The sequence below is a fragment of the Bos taurus genome, chromosome 10 (genome assembly GCF_002263795.3).
Source record: "Bos taurus isolate L1 Dominette 01449 registration number 42190680 breed Hereford chromosome 10, ARS-UCD2.0, whole genome shotgun sequence".
NCBI classification, from domain to species: domain Eukaryota; kingdom Metazoa; phylum Chordata; class Mammalia; order Artiodactyla; family Bovidae; genus Bos; species Bos taurus.
Window position 1 is genome coordinate 91,767,026 of NC_037337.1, and position 23,075 is coordinate 91,790,100.

General features: G+C 38.0%; 1 protein-coding gene and 1 long non-coding RNA gene across 13 annotated transcripts in view; one reads left to right on the forward strand and one right to left on the reverse strand.

The window, feature by feature from the left end:
* LOC104973263 (uncharacterized) overlaps positions 1-8,499 on the forward strand; it is a 29,253-nt gene extending 20,754 nt beyond the window's left edge. For both annotated transcript variants that reach the window (XR_809538.4, XR_809539.4), the window contains exon 3: positions 9-8,499. This is a non-coding gene — a long non-coding RNA (uncharacterized lncRNA). The remainder of the gene's footprint in view (positions 1-8) is intronic.
* Positions 8,500-8,604: 105 nt separating this feature from the next.
* CEP128 (centrosomal protein 128) overlaps positions 8,605-23,075 on the reverse strand; it is a 480,417-nt gene continuing 465,946 nt past the window's right edge. For all 11 annotated transcript variants that reach the window (XM_059890961.1, XM_059890959.1, XM_059890957.1 and 8 more), the window contains 2 exons: positions 15,942-16,050; positions 8,605-9,974 (listed from right to left, as the gene is read on the reverse strand). In XM_059890961.1, the coding sequence (XP_059746944.1) occupies positions 9,847-9,974; positions 15,942-16,050 (237 nt within the window). In that variant the 3' untranslated portion in view covers positions 8,605-9,846. The remainder of the gene's footprint in view (positions 9,975-15,941; positions 16,051-23,075) is intronic.

Consider the following 23,075-nt stretch of genomic DNA (forward strand, 5'->3'; position numbering starts at 1 on the left):
TTCTGTAGATGCCTACTTTGTTCCCAGTTCACTTCTAATCACTGTCTGAAAAGAGCAATCAACACTAAATATTTAAGGGTAATGAAGATTTAGCCTGAACATCTACTTGCATGAACGTTGCATGAGAAAGTTTTCCTTTAGCTGCTCTGCAGTACCAGTATCTGAGCCCGTACGTCCCACTGAGAAATATAAAGAGTCCCAAAGGACAAAATTAAGGGTAGACAACATCTGACCTCAATCCTGGGCGTCAGGATAAGAAATGCATAACACATGGTCACAACTCAAAAGTAGTGATGTCAAGGTTACTGCAGAGGATGGCATCTGGATCTCGGTGGCTCCAGAACTGATTGTTCTCACATGAGATCTGTCCATGAGAAGCTCAGCCCATCTTCAGTAACAGTTCTCAGAATCTGAATGAAATTTTCATGTAACGCCCAGTGAATAATACATTTTCACACGTACAAAATATTCTTATTTCTGGAAAGTAAATGTTGCCCAAAAGCAAAATATTAAAACAAGAAGGATTATTTTGGGTTGTATGGCTGTGCCAAACTGGTTCTTCACCTTTAGTGTTTATAGTCAGAAGAGATCAAGGACAATGGAAGGGTTTTGGCTGTCTTCCTATATTATCTGATACTATCTAAATATGCACAACTTTGTACTTACCTTTCGAAAGTTCACTTTCCTTCTCTTTTCTGAGAACAATAACCAGCAAAATGTTGATAGGCATGACAGGTTTAGCACGTGCAAGTCTGCTATATCAATTTCAAATGGTGCATAACTATTATAATTGGCAGGCAGGAGTTAAGAAGTATGAGCACATTTAAGCATACATATCCAGCTAATCAAATTTATCAGCACATTAAGTGAAGAAATTATATTTAAACTCTTTAAAATTATAAGGTTAAGGTTGGTAATATGTACAGAAAACCTTTGTAAGCCAATTAAACAAGACACACTAGATTCACACTAATGAATGATATGGAAATGTGATAGACAGTTAAATTAATGGAAATAATGCTTTCTTGGATAGAAGGTCACTAGTCCTGAGTAACATATGAACATAACTATGTGGTTGGCACAGTCCCTGATCAACAATGGGAAGATTTTCCAAAGCGTATAGCAGCAGGTGTAATACGATGCATTTGTATATTCAAAAGTCTTTTATAAAAAAAGTTATCTATGTATCTACCTGCTATGAATTTCAAACCCTAAAATTACTGAAGACATTTCAAACACAGTTGAGGGGTTATGCTATCTGCAACTTATTTGGTTTTGTTATTTATGCAAGACCTGTAAATTTCAGTAATTTTAGGGCTGCAGTTGGCTAGCTGGCGGTGTAAGTTCCTCAGCAAAGTCTCTGGATGGATCCTGTCACAGTGTGGTTGCTCAAAAAACAAGACTCTTCCAAAAACCATACTTTCTTTGATGGATGGCATAGTGTAATATGTAATTCAAGTGTTCAGAAACTGAAAGAAGTGCTTTAAAAGCTTTAGTTAAGAGAATTGGAGAATTCTATATAGATTTTTATTTAGTCCATTTCTAAGTATACAGGGATGGGGAAGCAACCTGATTTGAAACCAGTCAAATGATCAGTGATACATAATGGAGGGTAAAAAAAAAAAAAAAGTAAGATAAAAAGCCAAGACAAATTCTATTTATCCATTAATTATCAGAGGATAAAGAGATGGACCAATGTAATAAATATCTGGTCTCAGTTACAGACAATGAGGAAAAGTTGGATGAGACTTAAACATTCAACAGTCATTAAATCAAAATCTTTCTTAAAGTGACAATGTCAGAGTCTGGAAATGTTACTCTGACCCACAATGGATGACTGTGAGCCATTGGTATAGACAGGAAAAATTGAAATCACATGTAAAATGACAATATAGAACCAATGCCTCAAATCTCTCAAGTTCCTGGGAGGAAACAGGATAAAAATTCTGCCCCAAAGAAGTTCACATCCTTTTGATAATCAAATATTAGTCTGCATTTCACCAGAGAGAAGAGCTATACCTGTAGGTCCTGATTTAATTAGATGCCCTGATGATGATTCTCAATGGTTGACAAGCTCTTGTTAATAGAAGCTTGCTAGGTGAAGCAAGGAGAAGTGACCTCTAATAGTAAATCAAGCACCTTTGGAAGCTGCTTTATCTCCTTAACCTGGGTGACCTGGGCCTGGAGTCATAGTTTGGATACCTGGGAGAATATATATTAGGAACTGGAAAATATTTTTTTTTTTTTTGGTTTTGGGATAGACTAAAGCTCAGAGAAGGTTGTAATCAAATGAACTTTTAAGTTCATATGACTCTTCAACATTCATCAGAATCACCTAGAAGACTTATTAGAACCCAGACTGCTGGCACTTTCCCCAGTTTCTGAATCCTTAGGTCTGGAGATGAGAAATTTGTAGTTTTTACAAGATCCTAGGTGCTTCCTGTTGCTGCCACTGGTTTGGGGACCACACTTTGAAAACCAGTGCTGTAAGGAATACTGAATAAAAAGATATGTATTTTCCTCAGAAAACTATGACTTGTCCTCAGTGGAATCTAATCAGTAGGTTTACGCACAGTTAAAATTTAAAAAATGAGCAATGACCCACCACTGTTAATTTGGAACAGTCAAACTAACCTCACCAAAGGCTGCTTCAATGGAAAAAGTGGGAAACTCTTTCCACGGTACACACTGGCTTTACTGGCTGTGGTCTTAAGTCAAAGCACAGAATGAACCTTGGCCAGTAGCGTGAGGTCTCTCAAGTTTGCAGCTGTTGGGAGGAGACTGCTCTGCCAGTGACTCTGGGCAGGAAGTTCCTCGTTAGAACTGATGCATCTATTTTATTCAGCTTGGAGTGAAAATAAATAAATAAATAAAAACAGGCCAAAGTCTCTAGGCTTCTCCGAACTTCTTTTAACTGCCTGACCTCCCCAAAGCCACCATGTTAGATGGCTTTGCCGCCATGGCTGCTTTACTTCCGGTAACCGACGGCTCGAGGTTCGGCATGATGGGAAGTTCTCAAAATGGCCGTCAAAAATCACACCTATGGAATAAATAAGATGAAAATCCCAAATGACAGACAAACACAGGGCACTCAGACTGAAAAAAATCTATCTGCAATAAGGCCACTCTGCATCCCAGTCCACACGGCCAGCAAGCAGTCCGTCAAGAACATTAAGGAACAGTGTCATTTTCATCAGAAATGGGCCTTTATGGTGCACAGGTTCTACAGGACTTCTGGCAACGCTGCTTTCCAGGACCTTGCATCAGATAAAGGACGGAGGGCTACCGCAGTTTCTTCTTTCAAGTAAACACTTTAAGATATTGTTGTTGAAGGCGACACAGCTTCCTCTGTGTTCATATCATTTTACAGAACTCCTGCCACTCTCCATTCCCTTATTCAGCTAAGTGCTCAGCAATAATGGACAAACAAAATCTAAACTAGCGTTACCACTACCCTAGGGATAACACTGAGTAAGAGTTATGCAGTATGATCTGATAATAGCTGGCTTTGGGAGCTGAAAAGGAAAAAAAAATGTCTTGTAAGGGGATATATTAAGACATTTAGATTTTAAATCCTAAGTCCAACATGACACATAATTTGGGAATTGCTCTGTTGGCTTTAAGGTTAAAAAATAAAAAAGGGATAGAAATAAGTCCTGATATATAAAATACATATTTTTGTTCAGTTGCTAAGTCGTGTTTGACCCTTTGTGACCCTATGCTAGACTGCAGCACACCAGGCTTCCCTGACCTTCACTAGCTCTTGGAGTTTGCTCAAACTCATGTCCATTGAGTCAATGAAGCCATCCAACCATCTCATCCTCTGTCACCCTCTTCTCTTGCCCTCAATCTTTCCCAGCATCAGGGTCTTTCCCAATGAGTCAGCTCCTCTCATCAGATGGCCAAACTGCTTAAAAAACAGCTGTGTATCATCACACAAGGATGAAAAGAAACAATCTTGTCTTACCAAGAAGTCTTTCACACCTAGTTAACAGATCAGCCAGATCATTAAAAAAAACAACTTGTGTTTCATGTGTTAATCTCACTCTTTATGGTGGCATTGTCTTGGTATCTTAAAATGCCTGCCCAGGCACGTAAGCATGACTCCAGTCTACAAGCTGGCCCAAATCAAGGACACAGTTGGCTTCCAAAGATGCTTGAGGAAATGACTATGGATCCCAGGGGAAGAAATGAGAAAAACTTGAAGGGAAAAAAAAATTTCATTTGAAATATATTATGTCAAGAACAAAGAGAGATGCACTATCTTAAAGTACAAGTTTGCACGCTGTTGGCCAAGCTGGGGCTTTTAAAAGCCATCTGAACCCTTGGTGGCTTCAAATGATTCAGAAATAAATTGAAATATTTGCAAGGGGGAAAAAAAAGGAGACTGTAATTTGATGGAAAACATATCATAAAAATAAGATGTGTCCCACTGTCACAGGCAAAGCCCATAAAAAATTCACAGGAAATAAAAATAGAAAATGGGTAATAAAATAAAATGTAACTTTCCCCGCCTTGGTCCTTAGTCTAGTTCCACTTGCTTATAGCATGCAGACGCCTCCAATCTGGCCTTTCAGACCAGAGTTCCCAGGGCCAAATGGCCATTCTGGACAGAGCTCTGATGGGCTATGCTGAAGGTAACTCACAACACTGATTTAAGATGATGGTAGTGGGCCTTGCGCAGAGACACCGCACAAGGTGTCAACACTGATCTGGGGTCTCAGTGGCCCAGCTGTGCCCCCCTCACCAGACCCCTGCACCCTGCCCCTCCCTGCTGCTGGGACCCTTATAAAGCAGCCCCAGCCATGGCCAGTCCAGGAGACTGTGTCCTCCAGAGCTCATACCTCCTCATTCTCTGATCAAAGAATAAGGCTCCTCTTTGCTTCTCGTTCTATTGGCTTGATCAACACTGGGCAGAAGGACCCTCGCTGGGGGACCAACTCTGGAGGCTTGGTAACAATTTCAGAAAAAGCATGATTTTACAAAAACATGAAGTCAGAATCTAAAGGAGATTGTTCAACTAGTTACAAACGAACATATGATGTTATCCTCCTTTCCCTCAGAATAAGATATTTTCTCTTAAATTATGACATCTGAACTGGTGGTGGTTTAAAATCCACTAATTTTGTTTAAAAAAATACTGCTTCAAGCCAGTATTCTGATCTTTTATTTTCAGTCGAGTATACAGATGACACAGAGCTCCTATATTTAAGGATAAATGGTAATTTTTGCTTTTTATTTAAATAATGCCAGTCAAAATGCTTTACCAAAGGATGAAAAATGAGAGGGTGTCAACTCGTGAGGATCTATGGAGAGATGATAGAAGACAGTCTGGGCATAAATGTCCACCATCTGCCAGCTTGAGGAAAACAGCATTCATTCCAGGGAATGGCAAGCATGCAGCCAATGCCGTAGAACAGCAAGTTACTGTTACAATTACAGGTTATAAATGTATGACTCTAATTTGACTACTGCAGCCCTTTTTTCATGCCCCCCCTATATGCTCAAAAGCACAAGGTTTTACATTCTGAAAGGTGGTGTGTGCATGCTAAGTTGCTTCAGTTGTGTATTTTTGCGACCTTATGGACTGTAGCCTGCCAGGCTCCACTGTCCACAGGATTCTCCAGGGGATCTTCCCAACCCAGGGCTCGAACCCATTTCTCTTATGTCTCCTGCATTGGCAGGCAGGTTCTTTACCACTAACGCCACCTGGAAAACCCCTGAAAAGTGGAGGCCATCAGATTATATGTTTGTTGTTTTTACTGTCCTGAAAGAGCACTAACATCTGCTATGTTTAGAAATACCACATATTCCTGCAGAGAGCAAGGCAGCAAGTTCAAGCCGATGTTTGTCTCATGGCTTTGCACTATGTCAGAGTTAAGCTGTATTATGGAGGAAAAGATACCAGCTACAGAAGTATTCCTGGGTTTTCAACCAGGAGAGTAGTCCAAGACATGTGACACTCAAATCTTTTAACTGGCCAGTCCTTAAAGACATGAAGGTGTTATAAACACCAGCCAGCCAGCCCCTTCATTGTAGGCTATGGAGACCTATCAGACTCCAGAGGTGAGTAGTAGAGGCTGACTTGGTAAAACTCCAAGTGACTTGGTTTGGGCTTGGATTTGGGTGGGACGTAGGCATGGGGTGGATAGAGCCACAGAGGCTAAGATGGGGACAGATGAGCTTAGAACTTGAAGGTTCAGCTGGTTTTACCAGAGCACAGCAAAATCGTTTACTTTGTTACTGATCAAAAGCAAGGGAGACTTCCTTGAAATTTATTTGGGGGCTTAGAATCCAAAGTTCTGCTTCTAGATGTAAGCACTTCTCCTAGCCTTAAATGAGATGTGTTGTGTTTTGTACGGAAATGAAACTAAATGGAATCTTTCATGGTTTAAATTTTTTTCCTGAAATAGGGAATAAGCTGATATGTTTTTACTGCTAAACTTTTGGGAACTTAAAAGTTGAAAGATGTGACTATTTTCGTATCATACTTCAGAGCATGAAATGCCTTTATATACAAACTTTCCCAAACTTACTTTCCAGCTGAAGGTTCATGGTTTACTTTTGATCCAAGAAAACCAGATGCTTTCGTGAGGATAGCTTCCGCATTTGAAGGCCACGAAAATCACAAATTTTCTGTTTTAAGTTGAGAGAAAACACTGGGACAGTTTGTTTGGGGAGGGGTGTAAGAATCTTGGAAAAGGAATCGCTTCCTCAGTGATCATTCACATCTTGGCCTTCACCATATAATATGTAGTTGGGCTTATAGTACAAATTCTCAGTAAAACAATTTGAGATATTTACCCCTTCCTAAAAAGGGGTTGCAAAGTAAATACAACACCTAATTATATGGAAGATTTAAGTCCTACACAAAACAATTATTTGTTTTTTTAACGATAAGATCCGATATAGATTAGGGAACTAATCTATATATTATTAGTGTAATAATCACTGTGATTATAAGAAGCCTTTACATACCTCTGACCTGAGCCTTATGCATTTGCCACAGTTGAAAGGAGGAAAATGAAGAAAAAGAGACTTAACTGCATTCTTAGCCAAGCAGGGAGGTGCTTTTTATCCACATAACCTTTAAATTCAAACGCCTTATGTGCGCGGTTTTGTTCAGCTATAGTAAAAATAGTAAATATATCTATTAGTAAAAATATGTAAACTGTAACAAGAAGGCAACTTCGTGATTCTGGTAAGCCGGATGCATAAGATGTTATATAACCAACTGGTTTCCAGCCTTCAAATCAGACATTAGTCAAGGAAATAATAATAACCTTAGCCAATGGGAAAAACATCAAGCCAGATTTCTCCCAGCTGTGTTTCTCCCATCTGCGGCCTTCAGTAACTTCAGTGGAAGTTTAGTGTGTTTAGGGAGAAAGATGGCCAGAAGAATCAAAATTATTAAACTGAAAAGGTCAATCTTCAAATTAAGTCTGGGACCACGATCATTTCCAGAATAAGGTTTATCCTGTCCAATGTCCTAGTGCTATGAGCAACATGGCCGACCAGCCTCAGCTCAATGGGGCTGATATCACACGTTATCCTGCCAAAGGGGTGCGTAAAGGGAAAACCGTTCTGGCTTCTGAAATGTACAAAACAAACTATTAGTGTTTCCTTAGCATTCCTTTTAAATTTCCAACTCAAGCTTATGGTGACTGCAAGAGATAGGAAAAATCCTCAGAGGAGACAGGTCCTTGGATTTAACTCCATATAAACAGAGGGCCAAGGTATTTCGACAAAATTGTTGCTCACAAAAAGTTGACTTTGCCTTTGAAGTTCTTGTGTGTTCCATACTTAAAGTCAGACACCTTCATTCATCCAACCATAGTATAGGGACTTCAGTAATATACAATGCTTTATTTTTTTTCCAGATTAAAAAAAAAAGGCCTTTTATAAGATCCTTTTCTGTTATAAAATCATCACCTAACATGCTTTCAAGGATGTGCCAAGTACAAAACCTGAGCTACCTCCACTTTTCAGGCTTAACTGGCCTGATGTAACTTTTTCTAATGACCACAGATTTTTTAAAAAAGCTAATAATGTTTTTATTCCCCCACGAAAAGCTAATAATGTTTTAGATCAGTTTCTATTAAATAGAATGGACCACATGAAGTTCCTAGTAATGCAGTAAATGAAAAGCTATCTGAACATCTACCTGTAGGATTTAAGTAAAACCTGTTAATTTCTCCCTTGTTTTCTTCCCAGTCATTTAGATCCATGTAGATAAAAATGGTATTAGTTAAAACATCAATGAAAATACTGACATAATTTCTCAATATCCCAGATATTACTAAAGGGTAATAATTCCACTTGCACTGAAACCTCTGGTGCTCGTTGGCACATTAGCAGCTCCAAGTCTCAAGGTTAAGGTTAGACACAACCAAACCAAGCCTGCTTAGTGGTATCTACTCCAGAACTTCTCCAGCCAGCATGAGCACATCACTCCTTTTCCATGTAACTCCTAATGCCAAATAAAGTTTGGGACATGCACACCTGTTTTTGGGTCTCGTTTTCCTTCTTAACCCTGTGATTAGCCTATAGCAACAACTCAGTAAAAGGTTTTTGGATGAACAAATGATAAAATGCATGACTGCATTATCAGAGGTTGTATACGCTGTATTGGTAAATTGTGAAATAAAACATTCTGTCTTCTGTAGTAACTGTTGCATTTGAGTTCATGGAGAATGCCATTTCTTCTGCACATTTAAATACGGTAAATTAGGAGAACATATCTTGAGTAGAACAAGAAACATCTTTATGAAATGTGAGAGCTCTAAACAGCAAGTGGATTTTCACGAACACGAAATGTAATGCACGTTATGAAGACGCTGCTTTATTGTCCTTGTCTCTGTTCAGAATCTTTCCATCACGACCCAGTGGGATTTAGTTCCTGGCTGTGTACTCTTCTTTAGCATTTAATAAAAAATTTTCTTCATTGGTAAATCAACATGTAAAGAGAATAGGTTCTTAAAAACACTTTGATGTTGAGAAAGACTCTTAAGATACTCTAAGAATTTAGACAGATAGTAACAGATTATACTAGAACTCTTGGCAAGTAAATCTCATGGACACAGGAGTTTGGTGCTAATGATTCCGGTCAGGGTAAACCAAAGAAGGTCCAGGATATGACCGGAGTGATCACAGTGGGATATTTGGCCACAAAAAGACAAATAAATAAATTACGCTACAAATTCTTTGTAACTCTAACAATTCAGATTTCATTTGTAAATTCTTCATTGTTACAAAAATGGATAATTGGAAATAATTTTAAGATACTGCATGTAGTAACAGACTGCTGAGATGATGGATGTTAACAATCCTGAGCATTTATAAAGTGGACTGTCTAATGTTATGTATGCATATCTCCATGACATGTTATAACACATGATAATTTATGAGGGAGAAAGCATCAAAATAAAATCACTTCTATACAAATGCGCCCTGAATTCAAAGTGCCCGCAACTTCTGCCTCAAGGAGAACACATATTCCTCTTTTTTCAGCCAGTCATTTTTGAAAGACCTCAATTATAAATCCAAATTTTGGTCAGAAAAATGTGACTGACTACCCCTGAAAATGGAAAATGCAAGGTGAAAAATATTCTTCTTTCTCTGCTGGTGTAAGTTGCCAGTAAGTTGGCTGTATGTCATTCACAAGCTGATATTGTTTGGATTGGTTTAATTTATATCATCCACAAAGACCAGCTGCACTGTCTCTCAGTCGCTGTTTGGCAATGCTGAAGAGCAGAAGCTTCAGACACGTCTGCTAGATTATCTGGGCCAAACTGTGGCAAGGATACATATACTACTATTTGTAAAACACTCAGGTAGAGTAACTAATTACATTTTGCTGTTTTTGCTTTCGTATTCCTCCTTTCTGGGTTGTGGACTTCTTTCATCCATCAGTAAACTTGGGGCATCTTCCTTGATTGAAGGTGAGTCTGGAGCGACTGTTCTTTGGGTAAATGCTGGCAGGGTGAGAGAAAAGAGAAAAATACACCTGGATGAATATAACCCCTGGCTTGACAAAGCTATAAGCAATCGTTGCATTTGATTACTAGTTTTCTGCAAGCTTTACATGGACTACCAAATCTTCAATTGAGGAATAAAATAATTTACTATATTAAAAAAACCCACATATCCATGTCATTTGTTTGTTTTGGATTTGAAGAGTGAGGGTAGAAGGCGGGTGTTGATTAGTATATAGTGACATTAAAGCACAGAGACTTTTAGAAGAAGAAATCTGAAGGGCTTCCTTTTTATAGAAACCTCTGTTCTACACAAAAGGAAACTGAGCCTAGATGTGGAATCTAGGTTAATGTTTTCCTACCACCTCTTACCTCTCTTCTGAGCTCCAGATGCCTATATCCAAATATATCAGTCAGCCCTCCCACTTGGTTTCTTCATCTCGGCTGCCTGCCTATCCCTTGCTCTTCGTCATCTTAGAAAATGATATACTCATGCACCCAGTTTCTGAAACCTTGGTTCCTTCCTTCCATGGCCTGCCTGCTGGACCCGTCCCATTTAAGGGTAAGTTCCGAGGAGTCTGCCTTCCATTTCACCTGAGTCCTTCTGCCTGACACCATCTCTATTATTAATACCATCACTCCAGCCCAAGCCACCATTTTCTCTCCTATTTTCATCTTTCCCCGTTTTCCACACACCGGAATTACCTGTCTAAAATGTTCATCAGACTATGCCACTCTGCTGCGTTATCCCTTCCTATCACACCCTCCATGGCCTCCCAGTGAAATCAGAATAAAATCCGAACATCTGCTGGTGGCTGAAAAGGCTGCCACGGGACCTCATGTCCTGCCACGCTCTCCCCCAATCACTCTCTCCCTCACTCATTCTCCTTCCTCTTTTTCTCCCCCTGGGGTCTTTCCAGTTCTGCCCCTGGACTAGGAAGATGCGTCCTACCCAATTTTAACTCAGCTGGTTCTTCTTGCCATTCAGGTTTCAGCTCAGTTATAACCTCCCAGTCACTGGGAGGTCCTGGTCCAGGAATGTCCTGTCATTTCACCTTTAACACATATTAACTACACTAACTTTTCTTTTTAGAGCAGCAGTATCTGAAGTAAGGAAGTGAAAAAAAAAAAAAGTTTTTTTATTAACTTTCATTGATTTGCTTTTCTAAGAATTTCAAGTTAAATTAATATGTAAGATTCACTTTCAACTCCTAAAGTAACCCCATGAAAAAACCACAGTCCTTTCTTTCTGGGATTATTTATTTATATATATATATATATATATATATTTAAATAAACATTATTTACAACAATGCTAGAATTATAGAAAAATTGCAATCTGCATTTATGTTTAAAATTGAGTTGATAGATACCAACTCCACCAACATTTAGCATTTGAATTTCAAAGCACTCGAGATGTCGAGAAGTCATCAGTTTGCTCCAGACTTCACTCAAATCCAGTCTGGTCTGGGCCCTGGGAGTGAAAGCCCAGTCCGGAAACTGTGTCCTTTAGCCTACAAGGAGCTATCCATGGAGACCAGTGGTCGGTCACTACTTATAAAAAAGTAAAAGTGACAGTTTCCAAAGCTGGCATCATGAGTCTCCCTCACTAAGCCCCCACTGTCTACAGGCTACAGGTAATGGAATCCAAGCCTGCTAAAAGAGTGTCCTGAATCACGGCCATAGCTTCCAGCCAGCCAGGATAAATTTGGTAGTAATCATGGCTCTAAATAATGGATTTCTGTGTTCCTATTTCCAATGGTCGTATAAACTTACAATTTATACATTTCTCCCCGTCTTCCTGGCAGGGAAGCATCTACCTTTTCTTGAATTGACCTGAACTACACAAAGCTGACATAAATTACTACTGAAAACAAACTTCCATTAAGGCTGGGTCATTTCAGAGACCACAAATTATGCAGTATTTTCCCATTTCCTTTGTTTTTTCCATGGTCAGTGATTCTGCGCTTTCGTTAGGTCACAGTTTTGACGGGGCACCGAAATCAGCAGCATCAGTGCCTTAGCGTCTTCAGCACAGACAAAAGAGCCTCATCCAGGGCAAATCCCAATCTGAGTCAGAAGGAGCCTGTTCCGTGGGCTCAGAAACTCGCGTCAACCTCAGCACCTCAGTTTCCCCCCTTGTCTCCACGCAGGTCTCAGCTGCTCTAACCGCCCCCTCCCCAACAGCTTTCATGGTGCATTCAGAAGGTGAAAGCAAAATCCAGCACATGCTAGTCAGACATAAAAGCTGGAGTTTTCTTAGTAGCATTTTATTTTTATAAGATTCCTTTTTAGCCAGAGTGTCCATACATACACATATCAAACAGCACCAAAGGACTACGTGGAAAAGACTGCGGCCTCTTGCCCTTTCCCTCCCAACCCACACACCTGCTCCCGGGAGTCAACCACAATCAACTCTTTTAGCTTTATTTTCTGTATTTACTTCAATTTTTGAGAGAAAAAGCAGCTCATATTGCTATTTTCTGAGTTATCGTTTTTAGACGTATCCACACCCATCCACTCCCCTTCACCCCATCCTCCCTATATAGTTACGTCTGGACTCCCAGTTATGTCAATAGTGAGTATTTATATTGACTGTAAATATGGCTCATACAAACCTAATAGGGCTACTCTGACACTGTTTCTTTTCATTTTTTTCCTGGAGCTAGTAATTGACCTGTGTTTTTATGTATTTTTATTTACTCTTTCTCCATAACCACCCTCAATTGTTTCTAATAGCTCAGTTAGACCTGTCATGTACCTACTAGTTTTTCTAAGTGCTCAAATGAATCCAATAATCTATCCAGTTTTTTTTTATTTCCTAAAGCTTTTCCTGGTAGAATCTTTTGTTTCTTCCTTCCCTATGACAGAATTGAAGAATACGAATATCCAGATTAAAAAACCCCAGAGGAAATACGTAGAAAACTCAGTAAAACAAGACTCATGGGAGACATACCATCACAAAACTCAAAGAGGTTAAAGAGACAATCCTAAAAGTTGCCAGGCCAAGGTGCAGGGGGATAGCAATGGTGAAAACGATCATGTCAGAGGAATGGGAGTCAAATGGAAAGGACAGAAGGTTTTTCAATAGCAACACTAGATTTTGGAAGATAACTGTGTGATGACTTCAGAAGGAAAGTCTTTTTTAACCCAGAATTTTATAGCCAGCCAAAGTCTCAGTTAAGTGTGAATGGAAGAAACCCATTCTCAGAAATACGAAAATGAAAAATTTACCTCCCTTTCTTGGATGTGCTCCCGCAAAAGAACTGAAACCAGCAGAGGAAGGCCGGGGGTGACCAAAGAAACAGGGCATCCACCGTACGGGAGGAAGGGGAAGAAAAAACCTCAGGGCGACAGCTGTGCAATAGCCATTTACTGGGCGGGCCGTGTCATGTGCCCACTTCTGGCCTTTGTCCTGCTTTCTTGTCCTCTCTCTCCAGGCCTCTCACTAGTCGCGGTCTGTGCTTCCTATACTGGTTTTTCTGAATATTTTCTCTCTTCTATTGCCCTTTTTCCTTATCTTCTGCTTTCTTTGAGGTTTCTCAACTTTGTCGTTTCCCACCTTTCTCGTTTATCATATTGAACATTTCCGAGGCCTCCTAGCTCGTGCTCCTTTTCATAGCATCTTGCTCTTATTTTTACTGGATGCACTACCTCCTCATATCTCTGAGGACATTCATATTTTTAAGATGTCTTTTGTTCCCTGTATTATCAACTTACTGCAGGCTCCATTTTTCTCTTTGTTGATCTTGACAAATCTCCGTTTTAATTTTGCAGTGTCAAGAAAATTTTTAGGACAGGATAACTTCTATAACTAAGCTGAGATTGTGTGTACCACAAAAAAATGGAGAAGTATCCAGGGTGATCATAATTCAATTCCAAAATCCATCATGAAAAACATACAGAAAATTCAAAGTTCATCAGAAAAGTAAATTAGAATAAATATTATTTCTAGAAATGTTTATTAAATCACCTAAAATGAGTAACAATAGGTACCTATGATTAAACTTTTTAAAGTATCCTTAAAAACATGGGGGAGGTACGTATGGGAGGAAAATCATAAAACTTGTTAAAAAGAATAGCAAAATATATGGATATGTATAAATAATCAATAAATTAATAAAGAGGTTTACTTTTTAAGCTATTTTTTCAGTCAGATTATATAATATAGGCTAATAAAGTATTTCCTTATCCAAATAATGTTCTCAATGATATTTTTCCTGATTCTTACTTAATTTTCTGTGTCAGTGTATTTATATAGAAGCCTACAGCAGCCTGTGAGTACTACATCTTAGGAAATGACCAGTGTTAGTCATGAAATGCTACGGAGTGAAAAGCCAAATACAGTTTCTTCTACTGCCTGTCATAATATTAAATAAAATTCTAAAAATGTTGATGTTTTCCCCTTAATGTCTTCAAAGGAACCTTTCTAGGAGCCTTTCTAAGGAGGAACCTTTCTAAGGAGCTTTCTGCAAGTTATAAAGGCAAAATGAAATGCCAGTAGAACAAAGCCCTCTGTGCTCATAGCCTGCCGCTGCTTATTTCCAGGCTCTTGATGTCTTAACGGATGGGGTACCATGTTGGTTTTTGGTGCTCGGTCCCCACCCTCCTCCTCTTCCATGTTTTCATACATCAAACAGACCTGAGGAAATTTTTCCATTGCTTAATATGAAAAATAAAAATTTTGTACAACTACATATATATCATATTCTGAAGTATCAGAACCAACCTGAGATATGATCCAAATTGAAGGGTGACTGCCAGATTAGAATAGCAGAGGGTTTATGAAAATATATAAAATCACTTGGAAAAATGGGGTTAGGACAGGAAAGGGAAAATGCTTAGCTGTTGGAATAAAATAATCATGATATAATGGAAGCCAAACCATTTGTCAGAAACTGATAAATATTTATTCAATGAATCCATGAATATAAATCATAAAAAATGAGTTATTATTTTCTATTTGACCTACTTCTTTGTGGCTAATTTTGATATTTTATTTTATAGAAACCTAGGTTTTTAAAATGACAGCACTGTCCAACTGAATGTACAAACTCTATGTCCATGGGAAACTGAAGAGCTAAATGATGATCTAAACAAGAATCTATTAACATTTGAATCCCAAATGGCTTGGATAGAAGTGGACTTGAAATAAAAAAATTCATATACTCATTCATCTTACATTAACTGAGCATTTACTGTGTGCCAAGTTCCATATAGAATGCTGAGGAAACAGTGGTGTATAAACATCACCCCTATCATGGAGTTCACTCTTGGGTGAAGAGAAGAATCAGTAAATGAAATGTCACTGAATAGCAAATAATTCCATAATTTTCCAAGAAAGGTTTCAAAGGAAATTTGTAATGTGCATTGTGAGCACTCATAACAGCAACCATACTTAAAACTGTGAGTTCTGAAGGTTTTTTTAAGGACACTGCATCCAAGGAGAAGTACAAGTGGGGGAAGGTATTCTGGGTCAGCAGACTCACACTTTGTTAATGTTATAACCTTTTATTAATATTTACAGTATGTTATTCACAGAATGAAACCTACACAATAATAGTTTTCATATCCTTATTCTTGGTACAAAATTAGATATATCTGAATAGTTTTTCTACTTTTTGAAGACTTGGATTTTATTACAATACAATCTAACTTCCTTACTCACTCATCCACAGTTACTAGCAATCTCCATGCCAAAAAAACTGCTTAATTAAGATTTGGTGATTCAGTTTTAAGTTTTTGTGAGAAGTGTAAAGTCTAAAAAGAAGAGATTCCATATATTTTTAGTAAGTTGGTTAATATTATAAATGTCCTTGGGCATTATTTGTATGGTTCATAATGAAAACTTTTTCAAAATTACAACATGAATATTACTATCAAGCTCTAGTCTTTCACTTTAATCTTTCCATGAACTGAATTTTCTTAAATCCCATTTAAAAGCTAGTACTGGGCATCATTACTTACAGTTCAAGTGGGAAAATCGTGGACTAGACAGGAAGCGACTGTGATCCTGCCAACAAGATGACTGATCTAACCCGTAAGCATGGGAGCTTTCAGCAAAGTTTCTGTCATCCTAAAAAAAGAGAGCACGGGCATTTCAGTTCAAATCATTGCAATATGTAAGGCTCAGGATTCACTTAAATGTACTGAAAATAAAACTGAACCTCAAGATACAAGCTATGTTATACCATAATTTAATATTATAATCCACGTAAAGAGAGAGAGAAGGAAATCACCTAAAGCCATGACAGTATGACATATTTCTTTCCAGACTCTTTTTTCCCCCGTGTGGATAAGATTTGTAAATTTTACTGTAAAACTCTGCGCTCTTCATTTATTTATATTTAATAATATAAATGGGCTTCCCTGGTGACTCAGAGGTAAAGAATCTGCTTGTCAATTCAGAAGACAAGGGTTTGATCCCTGGGTCAGACAGATCCCCTGGAGAAGGAAATGGCAACCTATTCCAGTATTCCTGCCTGGGAAATCCCAAGGACAGAGGAGCCTGGTGGGCTACAGTCCATGGGGTCACAAAAGAGTCAGACATGACTTAGCGACTAAACAACAACAACAGCAGAGGCACTAATATAAAGTTGTAGAAAATCCTTATATTTAGCTTATGTTACTTTAGCTTATGTTACTCACATAAGGGGCTACCCTGGTGGCTCAGATGGTGCAGAATTTGCCTGCAATGCAGGAGACTTAGGTATGATCCCTGGGTCAGGAAGATCCCCTCAAGAAGGAAATGGAAACCCACTCCAGTATTCTTGTCTGGAGAATTCCATGGACAGAAGAACATGGCGGGCTACAGCCCATGGGTTTGCAAAGAGTTGAATACGATTGAGTGACTAACACTTTCACTACCCCCCACTCATATACTACCTAGTGAATATACTATGCTTTACTCAAGTCTTACTTTTCTGGGCATTTAGGTGGTTTTTCAATGTTTTACTCCTATAAATAACACTGTGAAAAATATATTTAAATATATAAACTTTCCCATGGTTAGCAATATTCCTTATGACAAATGCTTGGGTGGAAATACTGTGCCAATAAAAACAATTTGATGGTTTTAAATACATTTACCTAGACTGCTTTCCATGATTATAAATATTGTTACTCATTCAACAATATTTAGTACATAAGCAAAAATGAACCCTTGTGGATTCTATGAAATTTTCCTTTTCCTCAAATCTTAGCTGAAAAGGGGAGTTATCTTTGAATAATTTTACTAGCTAAATAGGTTAGAAAACAGATGCTTTAATATACCTTTCATTGATAAATAGTAAAAATTGCATATTTTCCCTCCTAAATGTTTTCTAATTATCTGCTACACTTCATTTTTCTTCCTCATACTCATTCATTCATTCAATAATTACTTATTTGGCACCTACTATGTGCTGGTCAAAGAGCAAGTATAAAACATCGATGCAAATGATCCTGAAGGATGGCAGAAGGGAAAAACATTAAACAAACTATACAAAACACAATTCAGTTAAAAACTCTGGTAAGAACTATAAGAAGAAGAGTAAATAATAGGAAGAACTACATTTAGATTTGAGGTCCAGAGAAGTTACCTCTGGAGATGATATTGAAGGTGATACTTGAGTGCTGAGTACGAACCAATGAATCAGCCAGATGAAAATCGTACGTGGAGGATGGAAAAAGTAGGAGGTGAGGAGTCCCAGTGAGGTGGTGAGAGAGTGGTGCTCTAGACTCCTGTGGAGGTGCTGAGGTGAGAAAGAGTTCGGTGTGTTTGAAGAACTGAGGGAAAGCCCACGGCTTAGGCACACTGAGCCTGGGGAAGCGACTGAAGTGATATCCAGAGGTCGGATTTGGCGTGCGGATTTTTTTCCTTAGGTACGATCAGAAGGCAATCAATGGTTTTGAGGAGAGGAATGATATGTTTCCATGTGTATTTCTCAAAGATTATTCTGGCCTCTGTGGAAAACAGGCTGGAGTACCCCAAACATGGAAGTGGGAATACCAATTAAAAGATAGGTACTGGGGATGACTGGGGTCAAGGGAGACGAAGGGATTGAGAATGGTGCCAAAAATGCTGGATGAAACAACTGCAGGCAGTCCATGAGGTCACAAAGAGTCGGACGTGGCTGAGGGACTGACCTGAACTGAGGCGGCCCAGACAGCTTCCTCAAAACTCACATACAGCAAGGCCTCACTCAGCATGACTCTCTGATGACTTAGCTGCTGTTCTCTGCACTAGGTACCAAGTTTATATTGTATTTCTTTGTCACACTTATATGTATGAAATGCCAAAGAAAGGTTAAAAGACTAAATATGTATGTGTGTGTGTGTCTGTGTGTATATATATATGCATGCATGGGTTTCCCTGATAGCTCAGCTGGTAAAGAATCCCCCTGCAATGCAGGAGACCCCAGTTCAACTCCTGGGTCAGGAAGATACCCTGGAGATGGGATAGGCTACCCACTCTAGTATTTTTGGGCTTCCCTGGTGGCTCAGCTGGTAAAGAAACTGCCTGTAATGTAGGAGATCTGGGTTCAATCCCTGGGGAATTGAAGGGCTCCCAGTTCAACTCCTGGGTCAGGAAGATACCCTGGAGAAGGAAATGGCTACCCACTCTAGTATTCTGATCCAGAGAATTCCATGGACTGTATAGTCCACGGGGTTGCAAAAGAGTCAACCACGATTGAGTGACTTTCGCTTCACATATGCATGCATACACACACACACATTTATAAAAATCCATTTATTCTGAGCTAAATGCATGAACATAATCCTAAAATGACTTAAAAGCATCATTTTCATGTACCAAAAGGGAGTTCAGTTTCATTTAAGATGAAAGCCAGAGGTGTTAGCAAATGATAGACAGTTTTCATTAACCATGAGAATTTCATAAGAAACTGGAAGTCATTCATTATAGGTTTGCTGGAGAGAAAGGCTATATTGTTGACCCTTGAACGACACAGGGGTTAGGGGTGTTGACCCTCTGTACAGGCAAAAATCCTTATATAACTTGTAGTTGGCCCTCCGTATCCGTAGTTTGCATCTATGAATTCAATCCACTGCAGACTGTGTAGTACTGCAGTATTTACTCGATAAAAATCTGCATATAAGCGGACATACGCAGTTGAAACCCATGTTGTTCAAGGGCCAACTGTATTAAACGTCCTCATTTTCTACATATGAAAATAGAAATATGAGTTGTTGAATAAGTAAAAAAAAATTGAAGGAAAAGGGATAACAGTGCTAAATTGTATGTATATATTAACCCAGTGTCAAAATATATGAAGCAAAACTGGTAGAACTATAAGGAAAAAGTATGCAAATCTATAATTATAGTTATTGGGCTTCCCCTGTGGCTCAGCAATAAAGACTCTGTTTGAAGTCAGGAGAGGCAAGGGACATAGGTTTGATTCCTGGGCTGGGAAGACCCCTTGGAGAAGAAAATGGCACCCCACTCCAGTATTCTTGCCTGGAAAATCCCATGGACGGAGGAGCCTGGCGGGCTACAGTCCATGGGGCCACTGAGTCAACACGACTGAACACAAGCACACACATAATTATAGTTGGATATTTCGACATTCCTCTCTCAGCAACTCATTTAACTCAGTAACTCTCTCACAAAACATTTAGATAAAGAATTGAGTTGAACAATGCTACTGGCCAACTAGACCTAACTGGTATTTATAGAATACTCTATCCCAAAACAGCTGATTACAAGTTTTTTTTCAAGTGCACATCCAACATTCTGCAAAATACATTATATGCTTGGTGGCAAAACAAATCTCAATAAATTTAAGATGACTGAAATTATACAAAGGATGCTGTCTGACCACAGGGAGTGACGGAAGAAATCAACAACAGATGGATATCTGAAAATTCTCAAATATTTAGAAATTAAAGGACATACTTCTAAGTAACTCATGAGTAGAGATCAAAAGAAAAATTAAAAAAAATTTACTTGTATGAAAATAAAAGCACAATTTATCAGAGTTTGTGAGAAGGCATTAAAAGTGTATTTGGAGGGATATGTAGAACATTAAAATGTGTATATTACAAAAGAAGAAGTCTCAAATTGATAATCCAAGTTTCCACTTTAAGAAACTAGAACATGAACAGCAAATTAAGCATAAATTAAGTAAAAGGCAGGAAATAATAAAGAGCAAAGGTCAATTAAATCAAAAGCAGAAAAACAGTGAAAATATGAAACCCATAGTGGGTTTTTTTTTTTTTTTTTAAAGAGCAATAAAATCTAAAAATCTCTTCAGAGACTGATTAGGGAAAAAAGAGGGAAGATATATGTAGAATGAAAGGAGGATATACTATTATGCCTATAGACATTAAGAAGGTAATTAGGTAATATGAACAACTCTGCCAATAATTTAGACAACTTAGACAAAATGGGTATAAGTAAACAGCCTTAAAATGTGTCATCCAGTACTTCTACTTCTAGGCATCTAGATTAGGTTAATAAATTCAAGATATGGACAAAGATTTTTATACCAGGATATTAATCAATTGATTATAGTAGAAAAAAGCTGAAATTAATTTTAAATTTTCAACAACATGAGATTGGGAAATAAACTATGGCATAACCATAATGATGATCATAGAGAAAATTCATATATATATATGTAATTCATTTATATATATAAAGTGCTAAATAAAGAGGAAATAAAATTGTCAACAAATAATGATTTCAACGTAAAAAGGTATTTATAAGTAAGAATTGGGAAACATACACCTTTAAATTAAGCAAATAGGTTTTAAAAAAATTTGCTATTTATTTTCTTTTCAATATTTTTCCACATTTTCCAAATTGTGCCATATTTTTAACTGTGATATGCCAAGAAGCTGGTTGCATCATTAAAAATATAAGAGGTCCTTTTTCTGTAAACAGAAAAGATATAATCTGTGCTTTGATGCCAGTTGGTTTTGTTTCAGAAATGTAAAACCCTACCTTGGCAAGAATGAATAGGATTTGACAACCCTTGTGGACTTCTCCTTCCTCTGGGAGGCACACTCTGAGGCTGTCATTACACCAGCTGGTTCATTCAGCAAGATGCCCAGATCTACACCTCCACTCCTGTCCTTTTCACTGTCTTTCTCAGTCCAGGCATCAGTGGGCAAATATGAGTGTGTCTGCTTTCCCTTGAGTTTTCCTTTCTCTTATTGGCCTGTAATCATCTAAGCATCTTTTTAGTGGGAAACCTTTTATTATGCTTTTCTCTTTCACATTTTATATAGAAAGCATGATTAAGTGAAGATTTCCAGCACTGACTGAGAACACAACTCTCCTTTCTATCTGTGCATCTTCCAACTCCCTGAGGCCTTTAGAATTTCACATCTGAACATAATAGATCCATGGTTTTGGCTCGAGTTACCCCATGTCAGCTCATTCTAAAGTAGCTGTTGGCATACAGCTGGGACTCCATGAACAGTTGACCCTTGAACAACACATGCTTGAACTGCGTGTGTCCACTTAAACACAGATATTTTTTTCCAATAGTATATACTGTAGTACGATATGATTTGCTATTGGTTGAATCTAAGAATGAGAAATAATACCTTGGATGCAGAGGGCTAACTACAATTTACAAATGGATTTTCAAGTGCACTGAGGGTCAGTGCCCTTAACTCCCGAGGTGTCCAAGGGTCAGCTGTATGTCTTTAAGTTTCAACATTTTACAAATCTTCAAAAGATTGCCAGAATCCCCAGGGTTACCTAGAAATAAATAATGAAATGATCCCTAGAAGAACACCCTAAAAGAAAAATATTTCACTATCCTTTTGAACAAATCAACATGTCAGAATATGAAAACAATATCTTCAAATCCTCCAATTATATATTGATATTTAATTTTTGGACTTTCTATGCAAGTAAAGTTTATAGGGTCACCATAAGATGGCTATTTCTAATTTCTACATTTTTTCAATTAAATACTTATATATTAAAAAGGAAGTATTGGTTAAAAAGGAAGATTCTTTGCAAGCTTTTGTTTTTTGCCAACTCTCACATCCTTAGCACAGGGACCTATTTTTATTACTGTCTTAAGTCTCAACAAGCTATTTAGCCATAATTCCCTGCAAAAATTCCACTGGGTGAAGGAACTTGCAATTTCTAATATTTTCCCTGGGTTTCTTCCACTTCTCTTTCATAACACACATTGTAATTGGTTTCTTAAAAGTTGTTCCAACTTGACTAAATCTTTTTGCTAAACTGATCTCTAATGATTAATATTTAATGATGCCCACCAAGTATTTTTCTCACAGAAATATTGTAAGTTCAAAGTTTATAAGACAAATGCTGCATTTAATTTTTTAAAAAATTTTAATTTATCCAACTCTTCCCCTAGAGAAAAGGAAAAGACACTTATGTGTCTTGTCTTTTTTTGTCTGAATCTGTGGCAGAAATGTTTTCTTGAATTTGTCTCTAGCCTAACAATGTTCCCCATTTTTATTCCCAATTCTCCATTAGTGCTTGAAAAAGCTTAACCTTTTCCTCAGTAAACTTTATTCCTATTTGAAAGTTCTAACTGGACAGTTTACTTCAAGTTAGCCTTCCATAACTCAATCTGCGTGGCTGCCATTATATAGCTTTTAACTTCCATAAGGTTGTGGCTTTGATCACCTCTTTCTATATTTCCACCTACCCATCCTAATCTTCACAGTTCAGGACGGTGCCATATGCAATAAGGAACTCAATAATGATCATGTTCCTGAAGGTCTGCTCTGTGGAAGTGGAAAGTAGCAGACTGTCACTCTCAGTATCTTCATGTAAGAAAAGGACAGAGCTGGGCAAGATCATCTCCTAGGATTTCTTAGCACTGACATTCTGAAATTCTAATCTACCCAAGCAGAACCATGGAACAATCAGAACATCTAACAACCCAAACCATCTTTTCCAAAATTAAATCATAATGCAATAAACATGAAGCCACATTCAGCCACAGAGGAACAGACTCATGAAAAATACTGTATTGGATCAGGCCATTTGATAAATTTACCTATATTCAATTGCTATTTTATGGTGTAAAAATTTAATATTCTTAGTGACTCATTAAAAAAAAAAGGAGTATACTCAGCTTTTGTTGTGTATGTGTGTTTTTTTTTTTT